A 26,479-nucleotide genomic window follows, 5' to 3' on the forward strand; every position below is an offset into this window, starting at 1 on the left:
GTCCATTTCACTTTGACCAGTCTCCCTATTTAGGATATCTAATTTGCCGGAACGCTGTGGTGTAGGGGTAAGCGTGATTGCCTCTCACCCAGTCGGCCTGGGTTCGATCCCAGAAGGTCCCGGTGGGATTTTTTAAGACGAGATTTGTCTGATCACGCCTTCCGTCGGACGGGGAAGTAAATGTTGGCCCCGGTCTTACCTAGAGGTTAGGTCGATAGCTCAGTCCAGGTGTAGGAGTCGTCTCCCTGGGTCCTGTCTCGGTGGAGTCGCTGGTAGGCAGTTGGACTCACAATCCAAAGGTTGTCAATTTGAATCCCGGGGTGGATGGGAAGCTAAGGTGTAAAAGAGGTTTGCAATAGGGGGATGGCGTCGCTATTTTTAGACCACGTTTTCCACTTTTTCTCCATCGAAACCGACTACATTATCGACTTCATTTTGCTGGGCGAGATAGGACGCCTTCTTTTTTAGGCTAGTACGCTGATCGGAAGGAAAGGGGTCAAGAAACAGCTTTAGGGACAAGTTTAGGGACCATCCATAAACCACGTGGACACTTTGTAGGGGGGGGGGGGGGTGGGGGGGTGGTATGGCGAATGTCCACGATCCATACAAAAATGTTTTTTTTTGTATGGACAATTGTCCACGAGAGGGGGGGGTAACAGATTCCCAAAAAAGTGTCCACGTGGTTTATGGATGGTCCTTACGAACAGCAGAACAAAGGAGAGGGAGCGATTTCTTGGGGCTTCTCTTCACCCTCTCTGACTTGCTTGCGCTGCCGCTGCTGCCCATTTGATGTTTTTCTTGACCGGTTCCTTCCGAAGTGCGTATACCGCTTTTAGACGATGACTCAGCACTTCTCCACTTTTGCACTTAAAAAACAGATGGCAACACGATGTAACGCCACGTCGCTATAGAGTTATCTACGTGCGCATGTATTGCGTGTACGTACACGAAAAAGATTGAGGTTAAATTTTGTACCGTCCAGCAAAACAAATGGCGTGCTAGTGTGCGTGAGAGCGGGCTTAGATAACTCTATTGCCACAGCAATGCTATAGAGCATTATGACGTTTCGCGTACACACACTAGCGCACCATTTGATTTAGCTGGCCGGACAAAATTTAACCTCAATCTTTTTCGTGTACGTACACGCAATACATGCGCACGTAGATACCTCTATTGCCTCAACAATCAAGCCTTCGGACCAAGCTTCGGACACTTAGTTTCGAGTAGGACTCTCGCAATCGAGAACGCCAAGGCAAAGCTGTAGAGCGAATAATTTGATTTTTTTAAATTTTAGCCAATACAAAGGGCATCTCCACCGCAGAGATATAATTTCGTGGCAAACCTATCGGTTGGATCCTCAGTTTTAGCTTCCAACCAACATAACTGTTGTTAAATAATTGGAAAATGTTTTGGAAAATGCATTGAGTACTTGTACCGTTATTTTGCAATTATGGCGATTTTTGCGGTACCGTCATCTCACATATTTGGAACAGTTTACAGATCGGCCAATGCTCAAAAAAATTAAAAAATTATAACAGAACATGAAGATTCGCTTTAGCTTTATTGTTTACCTATTCTTGGGATCTTTTGATTGATGAGTCGACAAACTGCACTTTTTAATGTTTATTGCAATTTTTTTTATGAAATGCATTGAAATCTACAAATTCGGAACACAAACTTGGGTACTTTCCAAAAGTGCATATTTTCAACTAAATAATAACTACAAACGTTGAACCCAATAAATCCTTAGGTCAACTATTGTTGTGTAAATTGCTGGATATTTTTTTGTGTCGAATTTTCAATTAAAATTAGGTGTTTCGCAATTGTGGGAGGTACAACAACATCAGTCATAATTGAAAAATTGCAAAAATGAAACACAAAAAATAAATTTACGGAGATTCACGCCTCCGGCTTGCGAGTGCCCTCGTGGATTCCGCGTAGACGATGCATCCGTCCGAAGGTCACATTTTACTTCTCTACCGGCCAGACAACACGCGGCCTGACCTTTTGATACGGGCGACCCATTCCTTGCCCAAACTGATAAGCCGGTCGTTAATCAATTGAAGCTACTTTATGGGAAGCTGCCGTTCACCCTGATCGAACAACGAAGGAATTAAATCATTAGTCTTGAAGTTGCAGTCGTGCTGGTTGGATCGTTCTAATAGAATAGAAATGAGTTTTTGAATTTTCGGAAGTGTCTGAATGTTCGCTTGGTTTGAGTTAATTTAAGGTGTAGCTCATTTGGGACATTGACTAGTGCTGGTTCAAACCATCAAGTGACAGTGCTATTGTTAGCGTGAAACAATGGGTTAGTTGATTTTGTGAAGATCTGTTTTCTCGGTGTACATCTGTGTTTTTGATGCTTGTTAAAAATGATCATCTTCAGAACGACTGCTTACTTTCTGTCTGTTAAATTTATCCTCACAGTGCATCAGCAGTTGAAGCGCCAAAACTCGGGTCTTCCCAGGATGGAGTCCATTTCGCGCTTCGGAAGCATTCCGGTCGTGGAAACGGGCCTCAAAACAGCCGGAACGGTGTACCAAAAAGTGAAGACCAGCAACGGGCTGTTCAACTGGGGCTTCGAAACTGCCGAGACGGTTACGTACGCTCTGGTGGATTCACTGCGACCGGCAGCTAAGCTGATCGAGGGACCACTTCACCAGCTGGACAGCTTTATGTGCAAAAGTTTGGACTTTGTGGAGCAGAAAGTGCCCTCAATGTATCTGCCGCCGGAGATGGTAAGTTGGCTGGATGTTTATTTGTTGCTTAAGTTTTCTGATTTTCAATAATTAATAATTTTTTTTTTCTTTTTTTTGGTGAAAAATTCAAAATTATGTTTTTACGGCAAACATTTTTCACCTAGGAAACTACTGTACGAAATGATTTAAGTAAATTTTTCCTTCACCGTGACTCTTTTGTCTTGTTTGAAATGTCTTTTATAACTTTAATATTTTCACTAAATTGTGTTTTTTTATGGATAGGACCGAATCCTTAACCTACTAAACATATTATTATTTCCCCCGTTTAATTTGTTGATTTTATCTTCTTAATTGTATTTCTAATCATTTATACATCAAGCTAGGCCATTCTCATATGTTTTGCAAGTTAAGGATTTGGTCTCAATTCAATTTAATTTGCTGTTTCTATCACTATTTAAACAAATTATTTTGCAAAAACTTTTGATTGAAAGTTGCTTGTTCACATCCTACTGAGCTATTTATCACACGATTTTAGTTGAAAACGATTCTCAAAAGCTGTAATTGAACGTCAAAATGCTGATATAACAAAATTAGGTGAACGATGGAAATACATGTTGTTCCCTAGTTTAGTTTAATGGATTGTCTAAATTATTTCTTTTTCGATAATAGCTCAACAAAATTAACAAAGGATTATCCTCACCTCTCGAACCTTGCTCAAAAGCCGTGTTGATGACTCGTCACAGCACTTACATTTCTGCTTCAATAGCGCTGAGGACAACCTCTCGGTCACAAAAACTTGTTCGTACTCTCATCCAGCAGCCTCTTTGAGATGCATCACTTGAATAATTCACTCTATCTTTGCTTGCTGGTTAACATTTTCAGATGTACTGGAACACCAAGGAATACATGTCGGATCACCTGGTGAAGCCGGTGCTGAGTCGAGCAAACTCTATGAAGAACCTCAGCCACGCTGTGCTGGATTCGCGCGTTTCGAACTATGCCGCCGATCGGCTGGACGGAGCTCTCAACGTTTGCGACAAGTACGTCGAACGGTTCCTGCCCGCGGAGGATCAACCCGATGGTAAGAGATTCCATAACGGTGGTACCTTTTGTTACTTCAAGCCTGACCTTTTGACTCCGAGCTGTGTTTGAGTCGTGATGCGATAGTGTTGGGATCGTGTGCTATCAACGTAGCACATTTCGCATTCTACAACAGCTTGATTGCAAATATTTTGATAGCGCACTCACAAACAACAAACAATCTTTATTCAGCTGCCGCCGTTCCCCAGCCGGAACCGGACGAGGCTGGCGTGATGCACGTGTTCCAGACGATCCACCGGGGTCAGAGAATTTCTCGAAAGCTTCGCCGTCGGCTTACTTTCCGCACTCGGCAGGAGTTGAGCGCGCTGAAGAAGCAGAGTACCGAAGCGGTCCACGTGGTCTTTTACGCTGCGGAATTGATTGCCACCAATCCCCGGCTAGCGATGCAAAAGACCGTCGAACTGTGGCAGTACCTGAGTGCAGATGAACCGGAAAATCAAGCTAGACCTAACACGTTCGAACAGCTGGCAGTGTTGCTGGCCCGTGAATCCGTCAGGAAGGTCGTCCACATGATCAACTTTACAGCCAGTACAGTCACAAAGATCCCTCAAACGGTTCGTGCCCAAACACGTGAGCTTGTGCATCACTTGCTGTTTGCCACCGATCGATTGATTAAGGTATGAGTGATTTCCAACCAAGTCAGTCCGAAATCATTCATTTGAATCCTTATATTCAACAGGCCATCCACTTGGAAAAAGCGAAAAACGTAACAGTTTCGGAAGCAACCGGCTTGATGCACAAACTACAAAACACCTACGACGAGCTGCAGAACCAAACCAACCTGGCCCTGGTAAGGAACCGTTGAAAAAGAGTTCATTTGTTTTAAATTTCATACAATTACACGCACTGACAAAATTTAAAACGTTCTCCGCCAAATTAGCACGGTCAATTGTCGCTAGCCAAAATTGAAACACATCACGATTTCGTCCATTGGATGCTTTTGAAATTGGTAATTTGCTACATTTTCAACACAATTATCACGAAAGAATATCAAAGAATGCAATCGATAGATTTTGGATCACAGGAAATCGAATATTGCTAATTTTTGACATTCTGCTACGAATTTGTTTAGTTAATTTTCAGCGTGCTAAATTTATGAACCATCTAACGTGTATTTTCCCACTCCCAAAATTTCCCTGAAGGAACGTTTAGCAGTTTTTCTGTCCGGCCGCCTGGAAGCCGAGAAGATCACCACCAGCAGCGACAACCCCCGGCGACGGATCCAGAACCGAACAAACAATAATCCACTCAATAATAGCATCAATGGCGTTTATTAGCGTGCGCACGGCCGAGCTGCTCCAGCAGAGCCTGAGCGAAGCCCGGTGGGTGCGGCTCAACGGGAACGAGCCCAGATAATTTGTGGCTTTTTTTTATTTTTTTTTTTTTTTTTTTTTTTTTTTTTTTTTTTTTTTTTTTTTTTTTTTTTTTTTTTTTTTTTTTTTTTATTTTTTTTTTTTTTTTTTTTTATTTTTTTTTTTTTTTTTTTTTTTTTTTTTTTTTTTTTTTTTTATTTTTTTTTTTTTTTTTTTTTTTTTTTTTTTTTTTTTTTTTTTTTTTTTTTTTTTTTTTTTTTTTTTTTTTTTTTTTTTTTATTTTTTTTTTTTTTTTTTTTTTTTTTTTTTTTTTTTTTTTTTTTTTTTATTTTTTTTTTTTTTTTTTTTTTTTTTTTTTTTTTTTTTTTTATTTTTTTTTTTTTTTTATTTTTTTTTTTTTTTTTATTTTTTTTTTTTTTTTTTTTTTTTTTTTTTTTTTTATTTTTTTTTTTTTTTTTTTTTTTTTTTTTTTATTTTTTTTTTTTTTATTTTTTTTTTTTTATTTTTTTTTTTTTTTAAAGTGCACTGAATGATTTACAATAAAGTTATTTTATCTCTGTAGTTTTAACTCGTCTTGATCCAAGTCTTGAAAACAGTTGAAACTAGGCTTTTCTGTTATTTCTTTCCGATATCCAATGGCTCATGTAAATAATTATTATTTTAATAACGTGTAAATGGCTGATCAAAATGCTTGCAGCACGATACCATTATGTAGTCATCTGGTGTCGTAAATATCCTTCTTTGAAATTAAAACTGAACCAATGTTCAGTTTTCCGGCCAATCAAAGCGAGAGATAGAAATGATAATGGTCAAAATATTTAGTTTTCAACACATTTCTTTAGTCCATTTCAGCAAATTCATCATGGATTCCTATGGTTCCTATACTGCCCATGTTCGCATAAATGTCCCATATGCAAAAACAGCAAGCTGAGAAAAACGCATTTGAAGTTTGTCCCACACATAAGGCTACGTGTTAAGTTTTCACGAAAAAACTGGATTTCCTCCTGATTTCAAGAACAAAGTACTGGATGTTATATGCATTTCTGAAAGATCACACGATTTTGAGCAAAACTGCATACATAACTCAAAAACGATGAAAATGCATATGGGACATTTATGCGATCTGGGGCAGTATAGTGCTGAGCACTCTTAGCTGTTCTATTATATATACATATGAAAATTGCAATATGTAATCAAACAAATCATTCCAAATTAAGTACTGTTGAAATTTGACAATAATCCCATACTTCGCATACAGCTTCCATTCCCGGTTTATTGGATGAATTTCAAACTGTTTATCCAAATCAAACAACATTGTCTACTGCATTTGAAACAAAGTATTCCACGTAGGAATCAGTTTGCGAGGCAACTAGATTGATCAGGTTTGTATTGACCGCTTCGTCAAACCTGAAAGCGCCCCAAATCGTAAAAAGTAGCTGCGCCGATTTCTGACTGAGTTTGAGGGGGCATTTTGGGTGCTAGAGAAGAATAAGATTTGTACATGTTTTTTCAACAAAAATAATAAAGAAAAAAAAAACATTATTTTTAAGAATTTGGTTGAATGGTAGCCTAAATTTATTTATATGTACACAGCAAATAAAGTAGTAATCCAGCTGCGTGTGAAAGGCCAGGGTGTAAAATAAATTTTGCATTATTTTATGAAATTCTGTGTAATATTACACCCTGAAATATGTAGCTCATCAGTATGGGAAACCTACTTGACCGAAATGTCAAGCTCACATATACGTTTATCCCTTCCATTTTTCATCGGTCTGATGACCGAGCGGGCTAAGGCGCCAGTCCTTTCTGTAGGTGCTGGGTTTGAGTCCCGTCGGTTGCAACTTTTTTTTTGTGTTTACAAAAATTGTACATGCAGCGTGTAATATTAAGTGTCTTTTTTGACGAAGGTGATGTGCATTCTTTTGCTTGCGATTTTACCATCGGATTTTTTGCTGTGTACCGGTACAAATTACTCAAGCGCCAAACGACTAATCCCAACAGTTCGGCTGGCTTTAGTCTTAATCATTGGTGTCCACGACGGTGGTCCGCCTGAATCAGAAGGTCGAGTAATAAAAATGTTTGGTTTAAAATCCACATCGCTGACCTCGCTGTCGTCAGATGTGGCCAGCTCTGAAGGTGTCCCGATTATTGTCTGGTCCGGTTCATCCTCCTCCTCCTCTTGCAGCACAAGCTTCTCCAGCGGGATTCCCACCGGTATTTCCTCGTCCGCGTAGGTCGGCATGTCCAAACCGAAATCGGCAAAAGTTTCGCTAAGACGTGCAAAGATTTTGGTAGCCATGTCGTCCGCTTCTTGAATAAGACCGTCGAGGACAGCTGATGTTTGAGTAAACTCAGCACATGTCGATTCAATTTCTTCGAGTTCTCTGTTTGCCTTCGAAAGATATTCCTTGGACGGTTCGACTCTGCTGTTAGTTTCCGGGGTGTAGCCGCAGGCAAAGTTTGCAACTTTTCTGCGGATTATGCCAATCTTGGAATCTATTTCGGCAGCATGTTCACGGCACACGCTGGACATGGTGGTTGGTCCTGAAAATCGTCAATAGATAACTGAATTACAAATGCAATTTTATTAAAATTTCAAACGTTACTATTTACGCGCCTTTCGTCAGTTATTTAAAATTAGTGTTTGTTTACTTTTGGATCAACTGTGGCATTAGGCCAAGATAATTTATTACAGGTAGAAACCATTCCAGAGAGCCAAATAATGACAATTTCTTAGTGTTTTTCAGATAGCTAATTTTTTCAATGTTCAACTAGTGAAATTACCAAAAAAAATGTGCCGATATAAACATAAAATTACGGGAGCGAATGACCCATAGGGTTAAAGTTCTCCTAATAAAATCAACAACAACAACAAATATAAAATGTTATATATTGCAAATTCAAAAATTGAAATATAAATTTAAAACTTAACCAGGTTCGTGTCTTGGCTTTCCAACCTATCGAGAAATTAAAAGTGAGAGTGTGTGCAACATGGAGTTAAACTTTCTATGAAGTTGCTGTGAAGGTTACCATGGCACTTTGAAAAGTTTAACTCCATGTTGCACGCACACACTCTCACTTTTAATTTCTCGATTATAGACTGGCAATCCGGGGATTCACCTCCACAGTTGATTAAAGTGACATTTCTCGACTGACAGTTCAATCAAAACATTGCGCCGTGCTGCTGATTCTGGTTCTTCTGTTCGGATCGAAAGTGCCGAAGTTTAGCCAATCATGTACGGCGGAAAAAGTCCAACGGAGCTGCTTTCGGGAACCCACTCCAAGTCGTGGCTGCACGACAAGTGGGCCCCCACCGCGGGAGGGCTTTTTGGCTTCCTGGGAGCGTGTTACGTCAACTGGGGAATCGGACGGCCTGTTTTCAGCGGTAAGTTTGTGATCACACTCCTATGATGTAACACCTCCGGATTCGGATTGGTTTGGTAAACTTTGTGTGTGTTATTATTGTAGGAATCCAACGCCATGTGATTGCGACGGTTTCCGTCGGTGCTCTTGCGCTTACTGTCGACAAGTGGAGAACCCAATATTTGGCCGAGAAGGATGCCACTCTGCGGCACTACATTGAGCTGCACCCGGAAGATTTCCCTACTCCCGGTAAGCCAAAAACTCACTTTTCAGTGTTATTTTCTTTACCGTTACTTATTGACCTTAAGCAACAAGAACCATCAACTACAATCGGGACAAAAGTATGAATGCTGTTTGCTTGTTTACTTTTTACTCTTTGGTCTGATCGAGGGATAGGACCGATAGGACACAGCACCCTCCTGTATGATTAGGGACAGCCGTTATTAGAGCACATAAAGCTTAAAATTTTGGAAGACGATGCACTATTTTTTGCTCTGTGTCTGTTTTATCCGAAACCAGTAAAAATATCGAAATAATGTGCAGTAGCAAGGCTCTAAAAGCTTTCCCAATTTGCCCCATGTGTCCCGATTTGCGCCAAATGACGGTATACACTGGAGGTTTTAGATAATAAAAAAACAACTTGTTACTTCCTCGACTTGATATATATGTAGTTTAACAAACAAGACAACAACAAATTACAAATCACAAATACAATCACAAATTACGGGTTTTTTTTTTTACAATAGATCCTATCACCCATCGCATTTTTTTTTCTGGAAATATACTTTTAATTAAAAATTATCAAGTATTACACCTGAAAAATGCTTCCTTGATGCACCAGAGCCTTTTCTTGTGATATTGAAGTCGACGCCGTCGTGCTAACTTGTCGTACGTCGCCTTTGACGTTCCGAGAATAATGCGTTTTAATGTTAGACTTTGAATAAACAAAAACGAGAGCACGCAATGTTAACAATAATAAAAAAGGTTTTGTTTGGTTGTTTACAAATGATTACGGTGGTCGAGCTCGTACTTGTGAAAACGCGTTCTGACCTGAAATCCTTTTGGTCAATTGTCGCACTGACATCAATGTTCAGGCTGTGTCAAGATAGCACGATAAGATTGAAACTTCTTTCATATGAAAAGTGACAGCAATGCACGGAGTTTTTTTCGGTTTTTATTGAATATCTCAGGATTGAAATCGAATTTTGGGGCTCTGTGAAGGTCAAAAGGTAAGGCATTAAAAGCTGCACAAAATGGCATTTTTAACTCAATTTGGCCCAAAATGCACGTACGACAAGTTAGCACGACGGTGACGAATGACTTTGATTGTCCATCTCTCGTGTTAGTTTGCAATAGGCCGTAACAGCCTTCACGGCCTCCGACACTCATTAGATTTTTACCTTTTTAATCATTGATATTGTTGTAGGTAATGTTCCAGATGGTCCAAAGAGTCCAAACAAAAAAATCTGTTAAATGTAGAACCTAAAAACTATTCCAAGTTTTAGTGATAAACTTAATATTAAAAAAAAAAAAACATTTTTCACCAATTCAAAACGAAAAAAACATCATAATCTCTCCAGGCACCAACAACATTTCCTCAAATCTCTTTCTGTTGAACCTTTTTCCTTTTACTCCGTATCCACTTCTGTCTGAATGAAGATTCCACATCAAAATCCTCCTTCCTTTCTTCTTTTCCGAACCTGATTACTTCCGTTCCTGCTACCGAATCTACCTCTGCTAAAAGAGGCTTTACACCATCGGAACCTCTATCGTTTTTTCTTCCCCAAATTCTCCTTCCAACTCCAACTTCGGCTCCTTATATCTCCTTCCACCGAAAGTGATTCACCGGAACAGAAAATTTACCAAAACGACAATTTCAACAGCTCCAAAAACCGTCCCAAATGGCGCCTAATGTTTTTTAGGACAAGGGTTTGTTCAAATATTACGTCCAAAGATTTTCGGTCACGGTCGGTGTCACGAACTCCAGAAATGTATTAAACTATATAAAATGAATTTGATTTGGATATTCTAACCAACCAACAAGTCTGGAAAATTGTAACGTGCCGGCACTCAAACCAGGTTGGCAGGCGATGAAAAGCACGTCGACCTCTATTACATCGCCTGCCAATATTTTATGCAGTTCCAAAAAGGCATATCATACGGTCCACCGCCGGAAAGTTCGGGTGAGACGTTCCATCCACAAGACTAAAAATGTGCGCGATACATGTATGTGGACAAACAACGACAAAAGTTCCTTAAGAATCGACATCGCCTTGGACATATTGGTGGCATTGTCCGAAAGGAGTGCTGAGACCTTGACGAAGTCACAGCACATTTGGTTAGCGTCTGAACAATTGCTTGCGCTACAGTGGAATACAGTAACGGCATCCATCTGAAACCACGGGAAGTATAAACACGGTGTGTGAAGTGTCGAGCCTTCGGACAATCAAACACGCGTTTACTTACTTCAAGACTTTGGTTAGACTTAAGACTTTCAAGACTTGGGACGACCGTTCCGGACGACATTCGGGAACGTAAGAGACCGAATCTGCACGAGTTTTCTATGTCTAGGCTTAGCGCTATAATTCTACCTAGACTGACACTGACTGCTCGTTGTCAGTATGCACTTCTGATGGTGCCCTTTTGCGTGTGGTCCTATGTGATATTACATGCGGAGCAAAACAGTTTGTCGCCTTTCGTGAGAAGTGTTTGCTTTGGGTACTGTTGCACTCGATCAGCACACGGAATATGTTTCGCTGTATTAGGTTTTACGCCGACTCGATTTTTAGGTTAGAAATTTGACAGTTCGGCTGCACTCCCCGTAAAAAAAAATCCGACTTTTCGCATAACTAAGTCGGGTCTAGTCGGGTGGTTTCGGCCGAGTCGTTAGCCAACGAATCGGCCGACCGGGCAACAGACTTCTGTGTAATCTTTACATAAGCGTCTGGTGGTAAATCGGTTGTCAAAATCGGCCGACGAAGTCGGTTACAAAAACAACCGATTTTTTATCGATTTAGTCTGTGAATAAAATAAAATCTGACTCAATTTAATCTGACTCAATTTAATCGGTTTATTCGTAGGGCGACTAAAAATCTTACTCCTGACGAATCCCGACTAAATCGGCTAACTGGTTGGTTGTTTTTGATTACCCGATTTCGAAGGGTGTTTCGTTAGGTCGAGAACTGTCAAATTTTTTACGGGGAGCTGTTTACATTTTTTGCACGTGTGTCTAAGTAAAAATGTGTGTGCGTGTGCGCTCGTGACGTCACGCTGTAAAACCTAATTCATTTTGAAAGACTCTGAAAATCCTGATGAAAATGACAAAAAACTGCGCGCAACTGTGAAAGACAGCTGTCAAAATCAGTACACACTTAAAGGAATTCTTTTTTTTTTGGGTAAATTTTACTGATTAGGAAATTTATTGTTTTGGGCTATCTACAATCACTTAGCTTAGAACATCTAAGTAAAGTAGTTACACACAAAGAAAAATTACTCTAAATTTAAAAAGATCGTTCGTTGGATTAAAAGTTCGCGTTGGTGAATATTCGTAGAAAGTTCAAACTTTTCAATTTAAAAGTTGGAAAGTTTTTGATACTACCATGCATTTATGGAACAAAATCGTTGTATTGGTAAAAGTATTTTACTTTTAATTGGAAAAGAAACCTTTTATGGCAAGACAGGCCCGTAGCCAGGGGGGGGGCTACCGGGCTGCAGCCCCCCCCGAAATTTTTCCCATTTTTTTAATTGTACTACCTTAAAAAAATCTCAAATCAATGACTGTGTGTTCTCTTCCCTGAAATAATTTGTAAGATAGAGAATCAAGAATAGATTGATCAAACTAAGTAGTTTACCTGTCCATTGCCGGGCTCAGTTTTTGTAGATTATGGATCGAATCCAATATTCAAAAATTGGGTCTCTCGTGCTCATGCTCATTATGGATCCAATATTCAAAAAATGAGCTGCAGTTTTGAACATCGTTCCATTCAATAACATCTAATTTATCTCGTTTTAGCATTACATTGGTTAGGGTCTGGGCTTACTCGGGGCTACCCCCTAAAATCAAAGATTGACCCATCACTAGCCTAAGTTCCAAATTTGAGCTTTTTCACCAAGTTTGGCAAAAATCGTCCAAATGTATGGAGAGAGCAACTTTTTCATTTTTTTACCTGTGGAAGGTGCAATAACTATCCAGTTCTTACCAATTTTTAGAACTAATAATTATTTAAATTTGGAAAAACTTTCCTGAAGACACCTTAATGGGGGGGGGGGGGTTTTAGCTAAAAAGTTGTTAGCCATTTTTGCGCCGCCTTATGCCGGCTGCGGACATTTTCGGAGGTAATAACTTTTTAGCAAAAATCCTTAAATCACGTTGTCCAATCACGACCCAACTTTGGAGAAAAACCATTCGGCCCTGTCTAAATATATTTGAAGTATTCAAAGTGCAAGTGTTTCTGGGGACCCTAAACTTCATGCTTCCCCTCGAGTTGAGCCTGCGCAGTCATTTTTGTCATTTTTTGTTGGTCAGTGTAATCATATACGACATGTTTGGGGCTCGTTTAAAAATATTTCGAATTTTTTTGTATCATTTCGCGGAACCGCGGAAAGTTTTTATCTTCACGAAAAAAGCTTTTCGCCATTAGCTGGATATTTTGAAAACTAATTATGCAAAACAACTGTACTGATTTAAAGTGTGATAAAACCATGGCTCGTCATTTATTTTTTAATTTTTTTTTCATTGTTTGCTCTACCCTCTCGAATTTGATCAGAGTTTAGTGACATAAACTTCAGAAGAATATTCGCAACGGCCTAATTTAAGATATAAAATTTTTACAGCTTTTATTTTAATCCAAAATAAAAATAATTTAAACATTCAAAAATTTGTATAACAATTACACAGAATATTTTCCCCTGGGCTTTGTCATAATGAGTGTCATAGGTTTGATGCTTGTTTGGCAAAGAGTATGATTTGATTCGATGTGGAATTAAAATCGAAGTGTTCAGTATATTGCTGAAGCTTCCATTTTTACACATGGACACCACTTCATGCTGCGAGAACCCACTTTGGCGCAGTCTCAGGGCTTAATCGATGGCCGGTAAGCTGTCATCGAGACAAGGAGGTTCTCCGATAGTGGAAATATCACATTTGTACAATGAACCGCTACATATGTGATTTTTCCCTATCTCAATGTGGGTGTCAGGTTAGGATGCGGGTTTTTTTTTTTTAAATAGTTTTTGTAGAATTTAGGATTTTAACTATAAATATAAACTTTTTATACTTTGCCTTTAGTTATTTAGGGACAAAATTAGTAACAGTGAATTTAGTAATTCTATCAGAATCGGTGATTTTCATTCAAGTAGCATAAAAACCATTCTGATTTGTCAAAATTTCCATAGAGTCTCGATCAATCAATAGTGAAATGATATCGGACTAAATTCGTTGATCTGTTGAACTAACGGTTGTTTGTCGGATTATGATTGTATCGACCATTGTTGCGAATCGAGGATCTACTGGAATTATGACGATCAAATGGTCGTCTCTTTTTCAATTCACGACTTGTAAAATATGAACTGTTATTCATTTTTTTGTTTTTTAAAAAGAAGCTAGACAGGTTTTAAAAGAAACGTTTTTTGGCTATTAATAAAAATGTCGGGTATTTGAGATAAGAGTAGCTATCGGATAGGTTGCTTTAAATCTTGTATTCAATTCAAGTTAGGTAGTTATCCGCAAATGAATATTTGGACTTACATGAATAATTGAACATTCTGGACTTATGAATAACACACAACTGTGCATTTATTCTAGAGTCAGATCCATACAGCGTCAGTGTTTATTTGGTCGAAGTGTACTAATTCATTGGCAGATCTGATTTTAGTTGTAATGTACGACAAGACTACTGACGGACGTGACAGGACGAGGGCCCAGTTTAGAGGTTTCGACATCAACGATGTGCGGCTGGATCACCCTCCCAAAAAAAAAAAAAAAAAAAACAATTACACAGAATATTTTCCAAAAAATCTGAAATTCCAAAATTAAAAAAAAATCTAAAGCTTAAAAATTTATAAAATAATTAATACAAAAAAATCCAAAATTTCAAAAAAAATATCATTTTAAAATTAATTTATTCAAAAATCCAATAAATAATGTTTTTTTAATCTTAATTTTTTGACGCTTTAAATATTTTTATTTTTGAATTCTATTATTCCAAAATTTATTTTTTTTACCAGAAAATTAAGTGATTATTGTAATGGCTTTTCCCTTATTTTTAACTTCATTCTGAGCAAAACACAAAATCCATACTCAAAATGTTCGGCATTTTAAGACTCAGCGTTATTCGGCTTCATGAGGCAATGGTGGGTTTTCAGAATTCTGTTAGTGAATACATTTTTTTAAACGTTCGTTATTTTCAGTTGCATTCAATTAAACAAATCAAAATTTTTGATTTTTTTCATCAACACACACACACACTCATTTTTGGTTGTCGAGCTCGGCAGAATTCTGCCGAAAACAGAACAACTGATTTCTTCGGCAGAAAAATTCCGAACTTCGGCAAATTAACTGTCATTTTTCACGGAGCAATCGGTACAATGACTCACATTTTGCCGAGATTCGGCATATTTTTTCTGCCGAGCGATAAGTTGTTCTGATTTCGGCAGAATTCTGCCGAAGTTTGGCATAAAAATCTGAGTGTGCATATTGCAAATAAGCACCACGCGAAGAAATATCAAACGCCACTTTTTGTTACTGTTCCTTTTCAGCTGCGTACCGCTTAAGAAAAATCTTCTCGTAAACCTTTTCTTTACCGTTTCTTGAGCATTTTTTGTATGGAGTTTCAAGAGTCTCCGAGCTACACGACAATTTTTTAAATTTTCGTTTGAATGTAAAATATGGTTCTTGTAGCAAAATTCAGACTAAGATCAGATTTACAGGAAAAATCTAATTGATTTAAGAAATCTTTACTTTTTTTAGTTTTCTTTTCTTTCATAGCATCGGAAATTTAAGATAACAATTACACATGATTATTTAAAAAAAAAATCAGAAATTCTAAAAATAAAAAAATCAAAAACATGAAAAAGAATAAATTAATTAATACTAAACAAATCATAAATTTCTAGAAAAATAAACTTTAATCATTTTAAAATAAAGATATTCAAACATTTCAATAAATTAACAGAAAGTAACAGTGAATTTAGTAATTCTATCAGAATCGGTGATTTTCATTCAAGTAGCATAAAAACCATTCTGATTTGTCAAAATTTCCATAGAGTCTCGATCAATCAATAGTGAAATGATATCGGACTAAATTCGTTGATCTGTTGAACTAACGGTTGTTTGTCGGATTATGATTGTATCGACCATTGTTGCGAATCGAGGATCTACTGGAATTATGACGATCAAATGGTCGTCTCTTTTTCAATTCACGACTTGTAAAATATGAACTGTTATTCATTTTTTTGTTTTTTAAAAAGAAGCTAGACAGGTTTTAAAAGAAACGTTTTTTGGCTATTAATAAAAATGTCGGGTATTTGAGATAAGAGTAGCTATCGGATAGGTTGCTTTAAATCTTGTATTCAATTCAAGTTAGGTAGTTATCCGCAAATGAATATTTGGACTTACATGAATAATTGAACATTCTGGACTTATGAATAACACACAACTGTGCATTTATTCTAGAGTCAGATCCATACAGCGTCAGTGTTTATTTGGTCGAAGTGTACTAATTCATTGGCAGATCTGATTTTAGTTGTAATGTACGACAAGACTACTGACGGACGTGACAGGACGAGGGCCCAGTTTAGAGGTTTCGACATCAACGATGTGCGGCTGGATCACCCTCCCAAAAAAAAAAAAAAAAAAACAATTACACAGAATATTTTCCAAAAAATCTGAAATTCCAAAATTAAAAAAAAATCTAAAGCTTAAAAATTTATAAAATAATTAATACAAAAAAATCCAAAATTTCAAAAAAAATATCATTTTAAAATTAATTTATTCAAAAATCCAATAAATAATGTTTTTTTAATCTTAATTTTTTGACGCTTTAAATATTTTTATTTTTGAATTCTATTATTCCAAAATTTATTTTTTTTACCAGAAAATTAAGTGATTATTGTAATGGCTTTTCCCTTATTTTTAACTTCATTCTGAGCAAAACACAAAATCCATACTCAAAATGTTCGGCATTTTAAGACTCAGCGTTATTCGGCTTCATGAGGCAATGGTGGGTTTTCAGAATTCTGTTAGTGAATACATTTTTTTAAACGTTCGTTATTTTCAGTTGCATTCAATTAAACAAATCAAAATTTTTGATTTTTTTCATCAACACACACACACACTCATTTTTGGTTGTCGAGCTCGGCAGAATTCTGCCGAAAACAGAACAACTGATTTCTTCGGCAGAAAAATTCCGAACTTCGGCAAATTAACTGTCATTTTTCACGGAGCAATCGGTACAATGACTCACATTTTGCCGAGATTCGGCATATTTTTTCTGCCGAGCGATAAGTTGTTCTGATTTCGGCAGAATTCTGCCGAAGTTTGGCATAAAAATCTGAGTGTGCATATTGCAAATAAGCACCACGCGAAGAAATATCAAACGCCACTTTTTGTTACTGTTCCTTTTCAGCTGCGTACCGCTTAAGAAAAATCTTCTCGTAAACCTTTTCTTTACCGTTTCTTGAGCATTTTTTGTATGGAGTTTCAAGAGTCTCCGAGCTACACGACAATTTTTTAAATTTTCGTTTGAATGTAAAATATGGTTCTTGTAGCAAAATTCAGACTAAGATCAGATTTACAGGAAAAATCTAATTGATTTAAGAAATCTTTACTTTTTTTAGTTTTCTTTTCTTTCATAGCATCGGAAATTTAAGATAACAATTACACATGATTATTTAAAAAAAAAATCAGAAATTCTAAAAATAAAAAAATCAAAAACATGAAAAAGAATAAATTAATTAATACTAAACAAATCATAAATTTCTAGAAAAATAAACTTTAATCATTTTAAAATAAAGATATTCAAACATTTCAATAAATTATGTTTTTTTAATCTTAATTTTTTGATGCTTCAAATATTTTTATGTTTGAATTCTAGTGCAGACTAAGATTAGATTTACAGGAAAAAACCAATTGATTAAATAATGCCTACATAATGTTTTCTTAACTTTTTATTTAGCAAGGTTTCGTGAATATACAATTTCTAAACCAAAAAATGTGCAGAATTGTTCCCATAGTCAAGATAATGCTTGAATAAACATCGATTTTAATAAATTGTTACAATCCTATATTATTTAACATAATTTTTATTAGTTAAATCCCAGAAATCCAAAAAAGGATTTTATTTGTGTTTTTTTTTTGTTTTGCTTAGGAAAATACAGAGAGTCTTTTCTATAACCACCACAGTAAATTTGCTTTTACATTATTTTTCCACTTTATCTTGTTAAATCATATTAGTTATCAACACTTATTTTGAAAATAAATATAGTTTTGACACTTTTTTCAAAATAAAGAAATGAGTAAATTGAAGATTTTAATTTGTTAATCGTGTTCGCATTTATAATTTTTATCGTACAAGTTTTTTTTTTACTTCAAGAATATTTGTCTCAGGAACTAATAGACCATTTGCTTGAAAATACTTGTTTAACAGTTTTTACACTATTTTCAATAAATTGGATAATGTTAATTTTTGCGTTTTCATAAAATAGGCACTTTAAAGCTTCCTGTGATTTTATTTTTTGTCGATAAAAAAATAAATGATTTCTATGAATTCATAGACTTTCAAATATTTTGACTCCGGATATCTATAATAATGTCTTTAAGATTTTTTTGAAACTCTTTGGTTGAAATTTATCCGTTTATTCGATCGGAAAATTTTATTTTTAATTTATTAAAAAAAACTTTTTGGAGACAAGCAGCACTGCAACGAAACATTGAAATATTATTCAAAAATTACCTTAAGAAATTAAGAACCGATTTATATTTTTTGTCAATTTAAAAAAATATATTCATGCTCAAATTCTGGACCAATTTTTCAGAGTATATAATGAATTTTAAAATGGCGTTTAACCGGAACATTAAAGTTAAACATGAATCGTTTTAATGTTTGATAAAATCGAGGAAAATCATATTATTAGTTAGCTTAAAATGGTTACTATGCATTATTAACAACTTTTCCAGTGAATATTTTGCCGTTCAAATTTAATGTAATACATTTCATCGAATTTTTTAACACATTAAAATTAAACACAAGCACTGATTTTTTTTCATATCTATCTATTAACAAATATCCATTATAGGCCTATAGGGTCGTCCAATTACCACGGAGACACTTCTGAACCCAGAATTTCAACGATTATAATTTTTGTATTTCATTCAAATTATTTATTTTTGAGACGTTACAGGAGTTTCGAAAAATATGAAATGGCTTCAATAGCTTAGAACAATTAAAATAAAACATTTTTTTTTTTTTTTTTTTTTATTCTTAACTTATTTTTATTAGGTCCGTTTAGGTGCTGTGACCAGGTTAGGACCGAGGGACGGTTCATAATAATTTAGAATACATTAAAAAAAACTTATTTTCCGCCGTATTTGCCGAGCATGTAACTGACGAGTCTCAACTGGTCCACGCGGGTCTTGCAGGTCTGGAACCTGGCGCTGTACTCATTAAAAATGTGCCACAGTTCAGTCGAACTGTAGAGCACCTCCTCTCCTTCCGCCGTGGTGGTGGCACCGGCGCCGGCGCCGGTATTTACTTGACTGCTTCCTGCGGGTCGAGGGCGATCCTTTGGCTTCACGTCCGGAACTGCGCCCGGCAGCGGAGGGAACTCCGCCGGCGTGAACGCCGGAACTGCTGGACTCTGCTTCTCCGCCTTCCTTGCCGGCGGTTTCAGTTTCGTCGCCTGCTGGCGCCTCTGGATGAAGTCCGCACGCTTGGGGCAGCTGCGGTCCGTGGCTTCATGCGTTCCGTTGCAGTTTGCACACCGCTTCGGCTCGGCTTCTTGCACTTGGCAGTCGTCCGTCGTATGGGGACCCCCACAGCTGTTGCACCTGGCCTTGAGGTGACAGTTCCTGGTTCCATGGCCCAGATGCAAGCAGTTCCTGCACTGGGTCAAGTTCGGCCGCTTGTTCCGGTAGGCATCCCACCGGATGATGGTGCTTGCCACAACCTTCATTGCAGAGAGCTTCTTCAGATTGGTGTATCCCTTGGGGAAGACCACAATGTACGGAGTTTCGTCCACGGTTGACTTTTCCTTCCGCTTGATTACATGCACCTCCAGCGCGTCCAGCTTGAGATCCCTCTTCAGCAGGTACTTGACCTCATCCGGTTTCAGTTCATCGGGTAAACCACGAAGAACTACCCGATGATTTCGTTCGCTCCGTCGTTCGTGGGTGTAGAATTCCACTTTGTGCTTCTTGAAGAGCACTTGCAACTTGTCGAAGTCTTCGACAGAGAAGCTGTTTACCTTGGTGCCAAACCGGGTAATCTTGAAAATTGGCTCGAAATCGTATTGACCCAGCGATGTTATCTTCACAAGCCTGTAAAAGGCCGTGGAGCTCTTTACCACCAAAGGTGGTTGATTTTGTTTACCTGCCGACTGGACGGGTGGCGGAACCGCCGGGGCGTCTCCTCCTCCTGCTGGGCTGACATTGTTGTTGTTTTCCGCTAGCGGGCTGAACTTGTTGTTGTTGAGCACATTCTGCTCCACTTTTCCTTCTTCGACGACAGCTCCGGTGATCTCAGGGGACTTCTTCCGCTTCCGATTTCCGGGGATGAGTTGGAAATCATCCGTCTCGGAGGTTTCTTCCACCTCCATCCGTCAAACAACTCGAGGCACGCAACGATGCCTTTAGTGCGCACGACACAACAAACACGTCTGAAAATAAAACATTGTTTAAGTTTGTTTATAAAATTTCGAGAAAAACAAATATTTCAGTTATGAGTTTTATGTTGTGCTAGAAAAAAATTTAAAATGTCAGAGAAACCATCACAATGATCACACAGCTGAAAATGTAAATCCAGACGGTTTAAATTTTGATAGTTCAAATTTACCAGTTTGTTCGTGGGGTTTTTTCTCAGTATAAAGTACAAAAAACATAATACTTAAAAAATAATAATATCCATGGTTATAGATAAATCGATATTTTTTCAGGGTTTTTGTTTGCTTTCACAAATTTGATTCAAGTTATGTATATTTTAAATTGAGCGACAGTTTATCACGAAATTCGATTACAATTAAACAATTCAAGAAAATGTAAAAAAAAACACTTTCTTCTCTACTCATTTAATACAAACTAGCTGTATGAAAAAAAAAGAAATTTTTGAGGAAGGAGTTTCTTCAATAAAGACATTTAAAACTTAGGATGAAAATCTTTGAAAACTTTTTAGCATACATTACTTTACAATTTTACAATTCTTCTCAATAATTATACCATAAACCAAGTGATGGTATAAATGATTTGCTGATTTCTATTCTCTTTGAATTTTTGGACCCAAGCCCCCCCCAAACAAAAATCCTGGCTACGGCCCTGTGGCAAGAATACACAACATTTAGCACTACAGGGATAATTTCAGAAAAATGTGCTTGGTTTTTTACATTTATTTAAAAAAAATTAAACAGTATGTTAGAAAAACACTTTTTTTGTATTTAACGTTCTCCACTAGCTTCTGCTTCATACGGTACGCCACCGGTCACTTCCGAATACCCCAGGCTGGACGGTTCCGGATGGAGGCTTCGACGCGCGACAGCAGTGTAACACGATGGTCACGTTTCCGGCCTCAATCAGGACAGTCTTGGAGGAGTTGGCCATTGATTCGGGAAGGGTCGTCGACGTTTCCCGGCTGGAAAGTAAAGTGCCTGATCGGGGAGTTCCCGATCCTGGAAGCGCATCCGGAACATGGAGTTGATGAGGCCCTCGGAACGGAGTTCGATTTTGAGCACGTAATCCTACTTCGAGAATGACACAGATTTTTTTTGGCTCAATGTCCAGATTCATTCGGCTGAAGCTGCGCCGTCGCGACGTGAGTGTTTGTGGGCGGGAAGTTGCTAAAAGAGATTGAAAGTAAGTGATGTTGGCTAGCCACTGCACACATTCTCAATACTCACCGGTGCTGTAAACCGCCGGCACCGAGTGCAACATCTGCGCTGACCACCTCCGATTATGTAGCTTTTCGTCTTCCTCCTCTTCGTCGGAGGCCCATCATGAAAATAAACTTTCGCGTACTTGTCCAAAAACCGGAAGTTAATCTTCTTCAACGCAATCTCGTTGTTCACGCAACGCTTCGGCAGCGCCATCTCCTCGATGATCTCGCCCCAGTCCTCACGCGAACTGACCTTCAACCACCAATCCCGGGCCACCACCACCCAATACAACCGGTGCGAATCCACATTCCTACACAGCAAATAAAGTAGTAATCCAGCTGCGTGTAACAGGCCTGAGTGTAAAATAAATGTTGCATTATTTTATGCAATTCTGTGTAATATTACACCCTGAATTATGTAGCCCATCAGTATGGGAAACCTACTTGACCGAAATGTCAAGCTCATATATGCGTTTATCCTTTCAGTTCTTCATCGGTCTGATGGCCGAGCGGGCTAAGGCGCCAGCCCTCACTGTTGGTGCTGGGTTTGAAACCCCTTCGGTTGCAACTTTTTTTTGTGTGTAGAAAAATTGTACATGCAGTGTGTAATATTAAGTGTCTTTTTTGACGAAGGTGATGTGCATGCTTTTGCATGCGATTTTACCATCGGATTTTTTGCTGTGTACCTCTCATCCTACAAAAACAAACAAAATCAATCGCAAACCCCACAAAACACCCAAGCTTCCTTCTTACGCATTCCGGCCGTGGAACAGCTGCAGTTCCTGCAGGAAGCTGGCCTTGTCCTTTTCGAGCACTCGACCTCGTCCCGCTCCTGCACCACCCTCCTTCGAAGGCGTTCCGCTGCTGCTGTTTGGCTCACGAAGGTTTCCGCGTCCGAGTCCTGGCTGCTGCCGCGGTCGGCTTTGCTTTGCGTCCTAGACTCACCAGCACCACCGGACCCACCAAAGTGTTTGTTTACATTTGCGACTTAGGCGTACACGGTTACACGAGAACGTCAAAATGAAAGAAATTTTACAGTCGAATTAAAAGTAAAAACTTTTAAACCAGTGAGCAATGAGATTTTCAAAAACTGTAGCAGTAGAAGTTTTCATTTTCAAAACAAGAAAAAAACTTTTAATGTAGCAAATTTTAACAACTTTTTAATTCAAAAGTAAGTTACTTTTGTCATTACCGTAATATTTTTTTGTGTGTACTTAGGAAAGTACGCAACTTACGGCCGTCATCCACAATCAACTTAGAAATTTTGCTGGGCTGATATACGTTGCTATGCAGTTGTTTGTTTACCTTTGATATTGAAACGTCAACTTACCGTAGATTTTGGAATTTTTCAAACCATACGTCAGTTTCTAATTTGATTACTTTTCCATTGTAGAAGCTCGGCTTCATTTCCATTGATTCAAATTCCTAAGGTAAGTGAAATTTTCTATGCTAAGTGATTGTAGATAGGCCATTACTTATTGTTGTGTTGTTTGCACAACTGCACCATGTTTCCATGGTATAAAATGAGTTTCATTCAATAGTAAATAATTAAACAACGATATTCACGCGCTTAACACTAAAGAACCTTCATCAGGGGTTAAATAAGATCTGGGAGGTTTCATGTTCACTATGTTTTGACAGCTTGAACCATTATAGAGTTAACTAAGGCCAATCTCACGCAAACTAGCACGCCATTTGTTTTGCTGGCCGGTACAAAATTTAACCTAAATCATTTTCGTGTACGTACACGCAATACATGCGCACGTAGATAACTCTATACTCGTTATACCTTATCGAATATTCATATATTGAGCTACTAGATTGAATTCAAAAATATCCGTTCAAAAATCATAACGCATGAAAATATTGTACGATCAGTACCTAGCTGGACTCGGTCACTGGAAACGACCGGCGACTCAGTGACCGACGAAATAGGCGGCGGGCCAGATGCGGGCATAAAAATGTCAAAATCTCTTCCCCCCTCACTTCGTCTCACCATCCAGCTGCAGCTTTGTTGACATACAAACGGAGTACGCGGTCGCATGATGGCGGCATCGAGCCAGAATTAGGGGTGGTCATGTGATTAAAAATGAAAGTATTTTCAAGAAAAATAATATTTTTCCGACCGATTAAAAAAATTGAGAGCATGTTCAAACAATTATTCCTGATGTCGGAGAAGTGATAAAAAAGCAAAATTTTAATCCATAATATTTCTATAAATTGAATTTTTTCACTCCAACTGGGAACCCCTAGGTCTATCCACGACCGTTTCCAATGACCGTGAGAAGATGCCAGAAAATCCAGCTACGAGCTAAATCCACAATATCATAGCGCCTGCTAACATTACGAAGGCCCAACAACAACAACGGAGCCACAAAATTTGATGACTTTTGTTCGGACCTTCCCCGTAAAAAATTTGACAGTTCTCGACCTAACGAAACACCCTTCGAAATCGGGTAATCAAAAACAACCAATCAGTTAGCCGATTTAGTCGGGATTCGTCAGGAGTAAGATTTTTAATCGGCCTACGAATAGACCGATTAAATTGGGTTGAGTCAGATTTTATTTTATTCACAGACAAAATCGGTAAAAAATCGGTTGTTTTTGTAACCGATTTCGTCGGCCGATTTCGATAACCGATTTACCACCAGACGCTTGGCGTCATCCACAAAGTACGTCACGCTCTAGGGGGGGAGGGGGGGTTGTCACAAGCGTGACAAAGTGTGACAAGGGGGGGAGGGGGGTCTGTGAGACTGTGACGTCACGCTAGACTATTTCTTGAATACTGGAAATTCAGTCTTAAAATATATATAAAAAAAAGTTTAATGATTGATAAACTTTACCGTCATCTGGGGCGAATTCGGACAACAGTCTATATAGGGACAGCAGGTTTCAGAGCAGTTGAAAAAATCTAATTTGGAAATGGATGTACACATTCCGTTGCTCTGAATCTGGTCTATCATAAACCACTCAAAAATATCAAAATATTGGGCCGCAACAATGCTAAAACAGCTGTCCCAATTCACCCCAGATGACGGTACTCATAAATAAAACACGGTACAAGGCTTTAAGAAACACAGTTTTTAATTATAATTAAATCATCATATTTAAAAAAAATCCAAACACAACCTTTAAAAATAAAATAACTTCCTCGATTGAACACCGAATTAAAAAAATAATCCTACATTTATAAATCATGCAACAATTGCTTAAGTAAATTTTCAAAACAACCTATGAGTCATGGGTTTCCTATTCAGATAGGACCTTTTGAAAATTTAATCTAGATTGTACAAAAAATCTAGATTGGGAAGGGGGGGGGGGGTCCGACACAGCGTGACGTACTTTTCGAGGGGGGGTCGGAGCCAGGGTGACAAAGTGTGACATAGGGGGGAGGGGGGGTGGGTTAATTTTGGTCGATTTTAGCGTGACATACTTTATGGATGACGCCATTATGTAAAGATTACACAGAAGTCTGTTGCCCGGTCGGCCGATTCGTTGGCCAACGAATCGGCCGAAACCACCCGACTAGACCCGACTTAGTTATGCGAAAAGTCGGATTTTTTTTACGGGGTTCGGCTTGCTCATTCACTTAGTGTTAAAACTGAGTAGTGACAACCTGCTTTCTTTTTTTCTATTTTCAGAACGCAAAAAGTTTGCCGACGTGTTCGAGTACTGGCAGCCAATCCGTTAAACAACAACATCCGGGGCCTTCTATCAGTGGCCAAGGGCTATAATTTAGCGTTTTAGTTGTAAAAGCTATCCCCAACCGGAAGAGGAGGTAAATAAAAAAAATGTCCAAAGTTTAGTTCGCTGCTCGTTATCCGGCGTGTAATCCGAAACATTCCCTTTTTGGGGCGAATCGTCTCATTTGATGCGTATCTTCTTCGGCCACTCCTTAGTCAAGGCACGAAATCGAAAAAGGGCTCATTTTCGTGTGTCTAACGGCAAATCATGTAACAGGCCAGGTTTTGATGGATTTAGACTAAATCGACCCCGCTGAGTCCGAAAATCGCGGTCACGAAGCCGAATTCCTTAAGGGAAGCGAGATATTCAAGATGGCGACCAATATGGCGGCTATATAGAGAAGTTAACAAAATCACAGTATAAAGATTGTTGACGTGTCGATTTTAACTAATTTTGGGCCGCTGAACCCGAATATGACCATGAAAATCGGTCACGGCGACCCAGTAGCGTGTAATCCAAGATGGCGTCCAACATGGCGAATAGTGAATCTTCAAGTATTTTTAAACAACATGTAACAGGCTTGTGACCGATAAAATTTAACTAATTTGGGGTCGCTGAACCCGAATATGACCATGAAAATCGGTCACGGTGACCCAGTAGCGTGTAATCCAAGATGGCGTCTAACATGGCGAATAGTGAATCTTTAAGTATTTTTAAACAACATGTAACAGGCTTGTGACCGATCAAATTTAACTAATTTGGGGTCGCTGAACTCGAATATGACCATGAAAATCGGTCACGGCGACCCAGTAGCGTGTTATCCAAGATGGCGTCCAATATGGCGAATAGTGAATCTTCAAGTATTTTTAAACAAGATGTAACAGGCTTGTGACCGATCAAATTTAACTAATTTGGGGTCGCTGAACCCGAATATGACCATGAAAATCGGTCACGGTGACCCAGTAGCGTGTAATCCAAGATGGCGTCCAACATGGCGAATAGTGAATCTTTAAGTATTTTTAAACAACATGTAACAGGCTTGTGACCGATCAAATTTAACTAATTTGGGGTCGCTGAACTCGAATATGACCATGAAAATCGGTCACGGCGACCCAGGAGCGTGTAATCCAAGATGGCGTCCAATATGGCGAATAGTGAATCTTCAAGTATTTTTAAACAACATGTAACAGGCTTGTGACCGATCAAATTTAACTAATTTGGGGTCGCTGAACCCGAATATGAC

The 26,479-nt window shown here is 38.3% G+C and overlaps 3 protein-coding genes across 9 annotated transcripts; 2 read left to right on the forward strand and 1 right to left on the reverse strand.

The window, feature by feature from the left end:
- The first annotated feature begins 2,111 nt into the window (after window positions 1–2,111).
- On the forward strand, window positions 2,112–5,674 carry LOC120427881 (lipid storage droplets surface-binding protein 1). 6 transcript variants are annotated; one of them, XM_052706764.1, is made up of 9 exons: window positions 2,112–2,308; window positions 2,428–2,738; window positions 3,369–3,497; window positions 3,582–3,780; window positions 3,972–4,417; window positions 4,480–4,590; window positions 4,681–4,749; window positions 4,943–5,166; window positions 5,632–5,674. In XM_052706764.1, the coding sequence occupies exons 1-8, from the start codon at window positions 2,305–2,307 to the stop codon at window positions 5,075–5,077; spliced, it is 1,404 nt and encodes a 467-aa protein (XP_052562724.1). In that variant the 5' UTR covers window positions 2,112–2,304; the 3' UTR covers window positions 5,078–5,166; window positions 5,632–5,674. The 6 variants fall into 6 exon arrangements, with proteins under 6 accessions (XP_052562724.1, XP_052562723.1, XP_052562725.1 ...); XM_052706763.1 differs by having other exon boundaries at window positions 4,953–5,166; XM_052706765.1 differs by lacking the exon at window positions 4,681–4,749 and having other exon boundaries at window positions 4,953–5,166.
- A 1,011-nt stretch (window positions 5,675–6,685) lies between these two features.
- LOC120427880 (uncharacterized) lies at window positions 6,686–7,801 on the reverse strand. The gene is made up of 2 exons (XM_039592812.2): window positions 7,720–7,801; window positions 6,686–7,657 (listed from the first exon to the last, which is right to left on the reverse strand). Exon 2 carries the CDS (start codon window positions 7,644–7,646, stop codon window positions 7,083–7,085), a length of 564 nt encoding a protein of 187 aa, XP_039448746.1. The 5' UTR covers window positions 7,647–7,657; window positions 7,720–7,801; the 3' UTR covers window positions 6,686–7,082.
- A 471-nt stretch (window positions 7,802–8,272) lies between these two features.
- On the forward strand, window positions 8,273–25,357 carry LOC120427882 (NADH dehydrogenase [ubiquinone] 1 subunit C2). 2 transcript variants are annotated; one of them, XM_052706768.1, is made up of 4 exons: window positions 8,273–8,498; window positions 8,582–8,725; window positions 22,946–22,982; window positions 25,194–25,357. In XM_052706768.1, exons 1-3 carry the CDS (start codon window positions 8,348–8,350, stop codon window positions 22,966–22,968), a joined length of 318 nt encoding a protein of 105 aa, XP_052562728.1. In that variant the 5' UTR covers window positions 8,273–8,347; the 3' UTR covers window positions 22,969–22,982; window positions 25,194–25,357. The 2 variants fall into 2 exon arrangements, with proteins under 2 accessions (XP_052562728.1, XP_039448752.1); XM_039592818.2 differs by lacking the exon at window positions 22,946–22,982 and having other exon boundaries at window positions 8,276–8,498.
- Window positions 25,358–26,479: the final 1,122 nt, after the last annotated feature.

Source organism: Culex pipiens, chromosome 1 (assembly GCF_016801865.2).
Source record: "Culex pipiens pallens isolate TS chromosome 1, TS_CPP_V2, whole genome shotgun sequence".
Lineage (NCBI taxonomy): Eukaryota > Metazoa > Arthropoda > Insecta > Diptera > Culicidae > Culex > Culex pipiens.

Coding starts and splice junctions, on each gene's coding strand:
- LOC120427881 (XM_052706763.1), top strand. Junction 4,418..4,479: donor CCACCGATCGATTGATTAAG/GTATGAGTGATT, acceptor TATATTCAACAG/GCCATCCACTTGGAAAAAGC. Junction 4,750..4,952: donor ATTGGATGCTTTTGAAATTG/GTAATTTGCTAC, acceptor AGGAACGTTTAG/CAGTTTTTCTGTCCGGCCGC.
- LOC120427880 (XM_039592812.2), bottom strand. CDS start 7,646: ATGTCCAGCGTGTGCCGTGAACATGCTGCCGAAATAGATTCCAAGATT.
- LOC120427882 (XM_039592818.2), top strand. CDS start 8,348: ATGTACGGCGGAAAAAGTCCAACGGAGCTGCTTTCGGGAACCCACTCC. Junction 8,499..8,581: donor CGGACGGCCTGTTTTCAGCG/GTAAGTTTGTGA, acceptor TTATTATTGTAG/GAATCCAACGCCATGTGATT. Junction 8,726..25,193: donor GGAAGATTTCCCTACTCCCG/GTAAGCCAAAAA, acceptor TTCTATTTTCAG/AACGCAAAAAGTTTGCCGAC.